We start from the raw sequence: 11,372 nt of genomic DNA, 5'->3' as shown, positions 1-11,372 counted from the left end.
ACTTTGTGTGAACGCTCAGACCTGTGGAAAATTACAGGGAACATTGCTTATGACCATGTGAAGCGATTTGTGAATATTTTGTTTGTATTGTATTTTAACTGTTGCGAGTGATTGCGTATGAGGTGTTTCAGGTTGTCGGGTGAGAAGAAAGGAGGGGATTTTATTGTCTTATTGAACACTGGGTGTTTGTATACAGTATTTGGAGTGGCAAAATATGTTCCCTTGTTTTATGAGCATTACGGTAGTATCCTTCTTTGCAGCAACCGGAAGTTAATGCTTCCACTTCCTTGGTAACGAGCGAGATGCCTTCGCAACCGGACCGTGTACACAGATTAGCTAGCTTACTCGGGAAAACAATAGATACGTTGAATTTGTTTTCAAATAACCAAATAGAATACATGTGCAACATGGTTATTGTGTGAAGACATGACCAACCGCTACTGGGTTCGTCTGCTAGTCTTGGTCGTTGTATCTGTTTGTTGCTTGGCGCAAAGCGAGGTTACGCCGACTGATGGACAGACGAGTTTAGCGACTCCTTCTCCCGGGGCCACAGATGCTGTGAACCTCACTAGTCTCCTCAATGGCACGGTGGAATCCTTAAACGATACATTCGACGGCGTGAATTCCACCGCGGAGTCCACAAACGACACTATTGATGGCGTGAATGCCACCGCCTGGACCATAAACAATAGAAACGGGACTGATGAAGGCTCGGCAATTCCCACAGTAGGGGTACTGACAGACCCCGAAGGTATTTTACAACAGCAAAAGCTATTTTTTTTGTTTCTTCCCATTTATTTCTCTCTGTGCGTCTCTCTCCCTCTTTCTACTTTTCCCAATGTTTTTCTTTATCTCTCCCTCTTTTTCTCCCATTCTCTCTCTGTTACTAACCTCCTCTCTCTTTCTCTGCTTCTTCACCTCTTTAATTCTCTTTTTTTTTCTTTCCCTTTTTTCTCCTTTCCCCCTTTTTTAATTTGCTTTGTTATTGTACGTGTTTGTCTTGCTGTCGGTCACCCCTCTTGAGGGATATGACCAAGGTAGATAGATAGATTTTTCTTTCCCTCCGTCTTATTCTCTCATAATATTTATTTCCCACTCTTCTTTTCTCTCGATCTCTCTACGGCTAATCTAAAATGAAATTGATTTAGACCTTGGGAGATTTCCACACTTTAATCGACTCCTTAGTCCCTATAGTCAAGTCATGTTTATTAGTATAGCCCTAGTATAGACTACTATTACGCCATCCCCTGATCTCACCCGACATGAGAGCAAGGAAAAGAAATCAAAACTTTATTAAATGTAATAAGATACAGACATAAAACAAATTTGAAGCATTTACTGTACTTTTGACCAACAGTTGGATGGCAGAGACTCATTCTCATATATCGTAAAATTTTCTTCTTTAACTTTATTGTTCTTCCCACTTTTGTCCTCTTTTCCTTCCTCTTATCATCAATGTCCTTGAGATCTATTTTTATCGACAAACTGAGGCAATGAAATGCTCTAAATCCGGATCAATTCTCAACACGTGTGATCACACTGACGCATACTCACTACTGCTTTTCTTCTCTTGAAAAGTCTACAGATTTTTCTTAAATTACCATTTTTCAAATTTAAACCACAACAAAAAATCTTTACTCAAGACTAGTATTTTAGTCTATGGCTCCGCTGCCTCATTTTTAAGCAATACTAAGTATTTGTGCGTAAATAAACTGCTCCAACGATCGCAATGGATTTCATTTTTGGTAAAAGTTTGCCACTTCCGGTTTTAAACAAGCGCATGTTGTTGTTTTGTAATATTCTGGAGATGGATTGCGTTCTGCACGTATAAACAAGTGTGCAATCAAATATACTGCTTTAAAATGTCAAAATATTGGCATGTATGCATTTGAAATCAAGTTTTATTTTATTTTAATGTATTGCTCTATTACCTTTCCATATTTTTTTTTGCTTTGTGTTTGTTTCGCGATTTTTACTGCAAGCCCATTGCACTTTGGATTACAACTTTGAAAACCATACAGTGATACCCCGGTACTTGACCATAATCAGTTTGGAATCTGTGTTCGAGCACTGAATTGTTTGAGTACCAAGGCATCTTTTCCCATATAATGTAAGACTACATTTTTTTTTGGTCATACTGTCGATTGGTTATAGCTAAAGCACGGCTTGCTGGGTTGTCTAGGTACCACTTCCTGTGGTTTTCTTGGGCAAGTACAGTCTAGCGTCGCCCATCCCTCTCCAGGCTGTTTTTGCACTTCCACATTAAACAAATAGCACTGGTGTCAATGGTTACCAGGAAACACCGTGTTAAAGTAATGCGTTATTCTCGTAAAGGTACTACAGGTCCCTTAAAACAAGGTCATCACCACCCTAAACAAGCACACACAACTGGAAAAATAAAATAATATATATATATATATATATATATATATATTTGCACTACTGTAAAATACTATACATAGCCATAATTATTTAGTATATTATTAGTACTCAATACTCCAACTCAATACAACATTGACTTGACTTGACTTGACTTGAATTTATATCTGTACATTCAAGGAAACTGTGCGGGTCAGATGTATCGACATTTCGTTCTGTATACACGTGTACTAGAATGACAATAAAGTAGATCTGAATCTGAAAAAAAAATCTGAATATATATATATATGTGTGTTGCCTATGTTCATAAAAATGGGTATTCATATCTTATTTCTCAACTTATTTTGGAATTGTGCTACTTCTAGATGTCAATGCACTATTGTTTTGATGTGTTAATAACACTGGCCACTCCCAGGAACTACATTGTAAATAGTTTTGCATATTTATCCGGACATTCTTTTTATCCTAATTTTCTCTTAACCCGGAGTGCTGAGTCTAATCTTGTTGTAAAAAATGTTTACTATGTTGTTATCCACTCACATGACCTATAATAAATGTCCATTATTGAAATGTAATCCTTGCACTAATACAAATTTCAGTGCCCTGTTTCACCCGTCCTCTTGGGCTCTACCTGAACTAAAAATATAGTATTGTATTGGAGAATTTCAAAGTGTTTACACAGCACAGACGATTCTCAACTGATTTGAGGGAAAGGCATTGAGGGATGTAGTTTGGCCAATAAAATATCTGTATTTTCATAATGCCATCGCGCAAACCAATAGCAGACACGTGTCTGAGAGATGTAAGTTTTTGGGCATGCAAAATAAATACATAGACGAGGGCCGAAATAAAAATCGTATTCCACCCTTCCCTTGTGGTCTACTGTACTAATACAAAGTTCATGTTCATCCAGCTTGCACCTGCGATTTAACTCCCGATTTCTGTGACATCGGCTGCTGTTGTGACAATGATGACTGCGGCATTGCTGACCTGAGCACAGTCTTCAAGGGATGTCATCAGAAACTCGAGTAAGAGGATTTCAACTTTGCATCTACAGTGCCTTGTGCAAGTAGTATCCCCCCAAGAACTTGTTGACATATTGGCATATTTCAGGCTTCAAACTGATATATACAAAAAAACAATCGAAATATTGTCTCAGAATCCACAACATGTGAGACACAATTGTGAAAAGTAACCAAATTTATTTAATACTTTGTATTGTCTTCACTAAAAAATAAAATAAAAGTAGACGTCCCAAAAATATTGCCCCCCTTCAAGTTAATATTACATACAACCTGTGTAAATGTTGCAAAGTCTTCTATCCTATTCATGCCTGGTGTGTTCTTGGTCTTCAGGTACATTTAAACTAAGACTTAATGACGCACAGTTGCGCTCTGTTTGTCATTGTTGGTCATTTAGGTCGACATTGGATCATTCAGAAGTTATCAGGTAACTTCTGAAATCAGTTGGCTAAGCTGAACAAAAAGGAGGACAATATTTTAACAACTAACTTCACGTTTTTCATTGTAGGTGTAATATAAAATGTTGAAATAATTTAGTTCTATTTCAGGATTGTGTCCCATATATTTTTTATTCGAAAATATTTGGATTTTTTAAAGCTTTAAGTTTAAAGCCTGAAATGTGGCAACATCTTGGGGGGCCCAATACATTCACTAGGCACTATATAGGAGAACATGTCTTGAATGGTTTGAATATATTTTGCCCACTACACAGGTTAGGAGATTGCATTGAGAAATGGCTGGTGTTCCGGGCCAATGTGGACGCTTCTCTTGTCAGTGTGACAGAATCTTTGTTTTGTGTTCAATCACCAGGTAAATCATTGCAAATTTATCCCCAAATAAGTTTGATTTGTAACTTGAAAAAAAAACCCACTTCTTTATAATATGTGATGCAAAAAGAGGTGTAAATTGAGAATTTTGTGCCTATTAACATTTAGCTGCTCTTTGCCAATAGTTCAACCAGTCAAGAATCCCACTACTTCACCTCAGCTTCCAGTTTTAGGAGCCTCTTATCACTTTTCCCCAACACAAGCAACAAGTGTCAGCCACAGCAGACGTTTTTATCGGGTAAACCCATTGGAAGTTTAGGAACACGATATTCTTGTATAATCTATGTATGACACATTAGATTTATGTTGTTTGTAATGATACAAATCAATTTGCAAGGTGGATGATGTCATCCAGACATATGTCAGCAGCAGGTCATCTATGCGCGGGCTCCTTCGTCTGCCTTCTCCAGGAATTGGCCGCGCTTTCTGTCTTAATCGCAACCCCGCACGTAAGATAACACCACAAGTAATAAAAACATGTTTTTCCCTGTTGTGTCTCCACTTTTCGATCACCATACTTAAAAGCTCTTCCTCATCTTGCAGGTTTCCTAAGATCAGAATCGCTGTCCTGTACACGTATGGTTACTGCTGAGTCTTGCACCAAAGACCCAAATCTCAACGCACTCTCCTACTTCTCTGATTTAAACCTGATTAAAGTAAGTGATTACTTGAGTTAAAAAGGAAAAAGAAAAGTCTGGTCCTTTATGTCAACAAATATGTTGCCAACAGATTCCAAAACCTGCACAAGAAGATGTGTCCGACCTTTTGGTAATTTTCAATTTCCTGCTTTATGTAATCTTACCCTGGATTAAGATGAATATGATTTTTTTATTCCTAAAGATTCCAATCACCCCTCTCTCTGACTGGCCTACGCCAAGTCTGCAAAATAACATTTGTGCCAATGTGACAAAAAAGGTGGGTTATTTTTGGTTTTATAGTTTGTCTTTAGGCTTTTTTTCTAGCATTACTTCTATTTACAAGGTTTACACGAATGCTCGAAATCTTTGAAAATGCTTGAAATTTATGTTGTGTTTTTAAGGATTGGAAAGTGCTTGAATTTTGAGTGAAGTGTTTAGAAATGTTTGAAATTTTTAGCATGTTTCACAAGTCTGGTTAAAAATGAGGTTGTCAATGTTCCCCGGTAGCTTCGCTTCGTTTTTGGGTTGTATGGCATTGCTCTATGAAGCGTCATCCTCCCTACGGGTCGTGCTTAAGAGGACAGGTAGATGTTGACCTAAACAGCGCACTATTAAATGTGAAAATTACATAAGAATATTGGAAAAACAATCAAGATAGCGTTTCCTAATGCTAAATTGTAATGGCAGGAACTTCTTGCAATTGAAAAATGTAAGGTACATATTACATTAATTCAGTCATTTTACCCAACACCTATATTGGGAGAGATTTGTCTCTAAAATATTTACAGACAAATTGTTCAGATCCACAAATATATTTCCCATTTTCTCAAGATCTAAATCTAGAAATGTTGTCTCTTGATAAATGTACACGCAAGATTAAAAATCGCAAAATACATGATTCACTCCATATTTATTATTTTAATGGTACCGGAGACATTGGAAAGTTGGCTTTCAAACTTATTAAAAGTGCTTAAAAAGGGTGTATGTAATATCTCCAATCTAATACAGGTGCAGTATGTGATCACGTACACGGACAGAGGCGAGCTGTCCAACGCTACAGTGGATGTAGTTTTAGCTGACGTGAACATTGACCAGCTGTCTCAACAAGTGCATTCGGTCCAATTCAAGGTATTTCCAGTTTTGGGTTTGATTGCTAAACAGATTATTTTCATAGTTTTTGTTTTTAGATATTGACACCTCGCCCGTTTCCACGGCCTACAAAACCCCAAGTTGGACTACTAGTGGGATCCAGTGTCCGCGGTCGCTTCAACGGAGTTGTGAAACCTGTATCCTCCCGGACTTGTGTTAAGAAGTGAACTTTTGTACAGTCATGTTCCTTGACAGCACGGCAGCTGACCATAATGGGGACACCGCAACTGGGCGGCTGCTCTTCTGACCCTTCCACACAGACCAGCATCCTCTTTGCACACAACACACTCACGGCTTGCACGTTTAGGTATGGCTACAGGAGGCAGCAGTCAGTCTCAAAGTCAGTGGTGTCAAACGTGCGGCCCGGCAGGCCTTATGAGACCCGCCAAGGGATTGAGGCGTTGCTGAGAGAAAGCGAGGAAAATGAACTGCAGTCTCTTTCTCTCTCCTTCTCTTTCTCTCCTTTATGTCTTTTTATTTTTCTTCTTTGCTGGTTTGGTGGCCACATGATAGAAAAAAAAATCTCACAGGGAACGGCTATAAGATTAAAGTAAAGGAGGGAAATAGAGATAAAAAGAGAGAGAATGAGCATGAAAGGAGATAAAGAGAGAAATTCAGGGTAAATGAGAAACAAATATGCAGAAATAGATAAAAAGAAAAATGGAAGAAAGTAAGAAACAAATGAAGAGACGGACAGGAGAGAGTGAGAACGAGAGACAGAAAAAAAGAGCGGGACATAGAAAGGAAACGAGAAACAGGAAGAGAGATAAAAGGAGAAATTTAGAAAGAAAAAGAAAGAGATCAAAAGAGATTAGAGAAAGACAAAACAAAAAGAGAAAGAAAGAGAAAAAGAACTAAAGCTCCAGTTGTTTATGAGTAGCGCCTAGGTTTGGCGACATCAAGTGGACATACTTCAAACTGCAGCTCGTTTATCACTTGCGCTTTTCTCAGCGTTGTCTCAATCTGTTGGTTGGCCTGATCCGGCTCATCAACTGCCTGTTTGACATCACTGGTGTAAATAGTGTAATAAATCAATAATTTAGAACCCTCAATAGGGTATTTTAATGATTTGTTTTTGTTGTTTTTAGTTCTCCTTCCAGACACTGTGGGGAGTTGCAGTCCAAAATTGGCAGCATCTTGCTAAAAAATGGAATTCCTGACGAGATTGCCAGGAGCTCCGGCTCCAATCCGGACTGGACCACAGTTTTTAAGGAGGAATGTCCTGGCAGCCCAGAGGTACTAATCATTCAATGTGTAAATTGTGAGATTCGTACTGTTTGGGAGCCAGGCACGGAAATCTCTCACCTATAGGCGAAATTTGCCAACTTGAAGTCAAAAACAGTGACCTACGTGAATTGTTTGGATCAGAGGAGAAAGGTTTCGAGGTGGGGAAGGGGTTATTGTAGGATTTCCCGTCGTGAATCGGGGGTTTAGGGTTGTGAGTTTAAATTAAAATCTGTGTAGTTTGCGTAGGCAAGAGTACTGTATTTATTTGTATGTAATGGGCATTTAGTTTTGTGTCATTATCACACGAGAGACAGATGTTAGAGAAAACATAAAATCAGTGATATAAATAATCCTGACAAACCACGTCGAGGGAAAAAACAAATTGGTGTATCTGGTAGTGAATCAGACTTGAAGGACATCAAATGAATACATTGTAAATCAAATGTTGGTATTATGTTCATAGTTTTCAATAAGTGATTTGAAACATAGCAGCATGTATTCAACAATGTTTGTCACTTTCAATGTCTAGATTAATAAAAGGCCAAACTAAATTTTATACTGATTTTTATGTAAAAATCAGGGGTGCGCGTTAAACACAATTCCGATATTTCCTCAATAGACTTCTCACTTTTTGAAACCCTCACCCATTTTCTTGCCTGGAGAGTGCTTTGTTTTGTCACTATGATGTTTCAGGTGTAAACGACGATTGCCCTTTGCAGGAAACATGCGATTCAGGCTGCATCCTGCCAGTCTTGCTATCAGTGCAAGTGTTGTGGTCTCGTGTGGGCCAAATAGATCTGCCGCAGAACTACATCGTGGGTGTGAAATATCATTTCAAGTGTCAAAAGTTTGAGGTAGGTCTTTTTTTCCCCTCTAACTTCTTGATGTGGATTAGAGGTAGGATCTAAACCCGAACCTAAAATGTCAAAACAGGTTTCTTACAGCTTGAAGCAGGCTAAATTCAAGACTTTTAATGCCTTTTAAAACCTAATTTAGGAACAGGTTGCCAAAAAAAACCCCACACACAATTGAAACACTTTTAAACCTTCCGAAGGTCAGAAACTGCTCTGTGTACTGTGGGTAGACCTCAGACCGGCCCTCACAAATGAAATGATGAAATTCAAGTTTGCTTCAGGCTCGGTCACTCAAATCAAGTTGATTTGTCCGGCTGGATTTTTTTAGGCCCAATTTTACCTCTAATATGCATTAAAGAGAAAACTATTTAGTTAGCATTGGCTACAATATGAAAACAAAATTTCCATTTTATATTTTCAATGTACTTCCCGTATTTTTCGGAGTATAAGTTGCAGGTTTTTTTCATAGTTTGGCCCGGCCTATTCTCTGGCGCGACTTAATATGTGAAATTGTTTACACGCAATTATATAATTGAGTTTAAAATTTGTATTACCGGTACAGTAAGACCTCGCTACTTCGCGGTTCCACGTTTGCGGGTTCAGAGCTTCGCGGGTCTAAAAAATAATAATAATTTAAAAAAAAAACAATTAAAAAAAATAAAATATATATATATATTTTTTTTTTTTTAAGCATTTTTGAAGGGGCGTCGCTACTTCATGGTTCCACGTTCGCGGGTTCAGAGCTTCGCAGGTCTGAAAAATAATAAAATAAAATAATTTAAAAAAAAAAATATATATATATATATATATATATATATATATATATTTTTTACGCATTTTTGAAGGGGCATCGCTACTTCTCGGATTTTCACTTTTCGCGGGTGGTTTTGGTCCCCTTTAACCGCGATAACCGAGGGATTACTGTATATCTTTTCACATGGTATTTTCACACTTAACAGCAAGAGGGCGCTGTACAACACCAGTAATTTATAAAAAAACAACCAAGAAGACCTGAAAAACATGGCACCGAAAAGAAGATCGTCTTCTGCAGATTATAAGGTGTAAATAGCAGAATGTGCAGCCGAAAAATGGTAATCGAGCAGCAGAAAGGGCAAGCGGAAGTGACAATGAGTCTGACGTAAGCAATGTAAAAACAGAAGGAGAAAGCGGCGTATTTTCTACCTCCTGAGTTGGGGGGACTTATACTCCAGTGGGCCTTATAATCCGGAAAATACGGTATGCGTCTCCTCCCCCCTCTCAGCAACCCACTTTTCATGTCTTCCAGTGTCCTCTGTCATCTGCCATCACCCTAACCACCGAGGTGGTGTTTGCCGACATGACGGTTTTCCGCAAACCTGTGCTGGACTTTGGAATACTCTGAATGAGACTTTTGGGAGCAAGATGCTTCACCATACCCACTACTGAGCTTGATGGACCCTTTCTTATGACAGTAATACTCACTCAGTGTGGATCGCTGCTCACAGTCCAGTAGCTAACAGGATTAGAATTCTTCACCAGGTACAAAAAAAATTGGTTGATAGAATTCTTCTTTATTAAAAGTTTAGAGGTATACAATTTTTAGTAACAGCCTTTGCGGTGTGTTTATTGATTGTATTTTTAGTTCCTTTGTGTCCTTTTCTCCTTCTTCCCCGAGTAGCGAACGTAGTTGAGAAGGTGGACAATTGCAGCTGGCGTTATTCCTTGCAAACGTGTAGCAGCACCCAGCTGGGGGAAACAAGGATGTTGGTTAAAGGGACATTATGTAATATTTGACCACTAGATGGCACTGTGTTGTCCAATGCGAACGAAAACCATGCCCAAGAGCACAGTGTAGCAGCAAGATGCCAAATAAACTTTCTAAGTAGGGATTCCACTATGTAAAAGAAATACAAATGTCTCCACCTATAAATATTTTTTATAAATAATATTGGTATGATAGTTCATGTATTTTTGCTAATTATTCAAGTTAATTAACTGTGGGATGAGCTCCTTCATTGACCCCATCCCCACTCTCCTCTCTCCAGCATCAGCTCACAACCGTACTTACTTTAGTTTATTCAATCTTGTGTTGATATTGACTTTAAAAAACCATGTTTAAAACACACAGAGTAAACCCACATGGTTTTACCCACATGCACTGTAATTCTGGTAGAATTTTCTAGGAATTTAAATTTGCAGTTTGGAGCCCTGATGTTTATGCGCTGGATGGATATTCCTGTGCGCTGAGAAGGTCTGAGCAGTGCGCGATTTCCAACGCGCACATCATAGAGGGAACATTGGCAGGGGGCCCTTTTGCACACCGCCTTTTGATAGATAAAATTTTACAGGTTCTATAATGTATTGGAAAACAAGTTTGGGTTTGCTTTTTCAAGTTCAGGCTGAGCTAAAACCTTAATTTGTTCCACTTATCTGGTCTAGAGGTGGCTGGAAGTTGTTAAATTCACTGACACCACCTAGTGGTAGAAAGTCTAAAGCTCAAAACAACAAAACAAAATTTAGGAGAAACAAAAGTCCAAACACTAATAATTTTTCTGGCGGGAATGTTAAAATTAGGTGATTTCTCCAGTAGCTTAAAAGATTTTTTTTTGTGTGTGAACCACAAAAATATCCGCTATTTACATATGTGATTTGGAAGCTTGTGTGTGCATATATCAAGACATATGATTTTTAGACCTTGAGTAAATCGTGAAGATTTTTGCTTTTGAAACAAATATTTTTCCATATAGGGGTTGGGTAAAAATTACAGTAATATCCAGCCTACATTTTCAGTTGCAGGAAGATCTTCTGATTGCAATTTGCCACTGCTGAATGCTACTTTTATTTTTTTTGCATGTCCTATAATAAATGTCTTTTATTCATAGGTAATCATTGCACTAATACACATTTCATAGTATGCTGTTTAGGTGTAGCATGCACCTGTCCTTTTGGGTGCGACCCGTAGGTGGCGAGGACAATGTCATACAAACTAATGATTGCTACCGTTAATCACGAGGGAACGAATGCAGTGGCAAAGCGAAGCCATTAGAGAGCAGTGTCAGCTTCATTTTTAAGCAAATTTGTTGAGAAACTTGCCGACAATTATAAGCATTTACTAGCACTTCATTAAAAATGTAAGCACTTTTCAACCCTCAATTAAAATTTCAAGCACCTGTACAAACTTTGTATATAGATAAATAAATACAACAAAATGATGAAATTAAGAGATGAAAAATGTGTAGGAAATCAAAAATAAAACAACAACAACAAGAAAAGTGATGAAATAACAAAAAGAACAAA

At 38.1% G+C, this 11,372-nt stretch overlaps 2 protein-coding genes across 3 annotated transcripts in view; one reads left to right on the top strand and one right to left on the bottom strand.

Moving 5' to 3' along the window:
- The first annotated feature begins 298 nt into the window (after positions 1-298).
- LOC148347750 (tectonic-3-like) lies at positions 299-10,229 on the top strand. The gene is made up of 14 exons (XM_088323650.1): positions 299-751; positions 3,293-3,407; positions 4,114-4,211; positions 4,354-4,466; positions 4,566-4,677; positions 4,772-4,884; positions 4,958-4,996; positions 5,069-5,143; positions 5,875-5,994; positions 6,054-6,152; positions 6,219-6,322; positions 7,104-7,251; positions 7,962-8,096; positions 9,382-10,229. Exons 1-14 carry the CDS (start codon positions 427-429, stop codon positions 9,475-9,477), a joined length of 1,692 nt encoding a protein of 563 aa, XP_088179776.1. The 5' UTR covers positions 299-426; the 3' UTR covers positions 9,478-10,229.
- mto1 (mitochondrial tRNA translation optimization 1) overlaps positions 9,627-11,372 on the bottom strand; it is a 16,147-nt gene continuing 14,401 nt past the window's right edge. For both annotated transcript variants that reach the window (XM_088323648.1, XM_088323649.1), the window contains one exon: positions 9,627-9,821. In XM_088323648.1, coding sequence (XP_088179774.1) covers positions 9,714-9,821 — 108 coding nt within the window. In that variant the 3' untranslated portion in view covers positions 9,627-9,713. The remainder of the gene's footprint in view (positions 9,822-11,372) is intronic.

The sequence above is a fragment of the Urocampus carinirostris genome, chromosome 19 (genome assembly GCF_059441175.1).
Source record: "Urocampus carinirostris isolate Australia breed hairy pipefish chromosome 19, RoL_Ucar_1.0, whole genome shotgun sequence".
Lineage (NCBI taxonomy): Eukaryota > Metazoa > Chordata > Actinopteri > Syngnathiformes > Syngnathidae > Urocampus > Urocampus carinirostris.
Note: the sequence above shows the minus strand (reverse complement) of the source record. Positions and strands in the feature narration are given on the sequence as shown.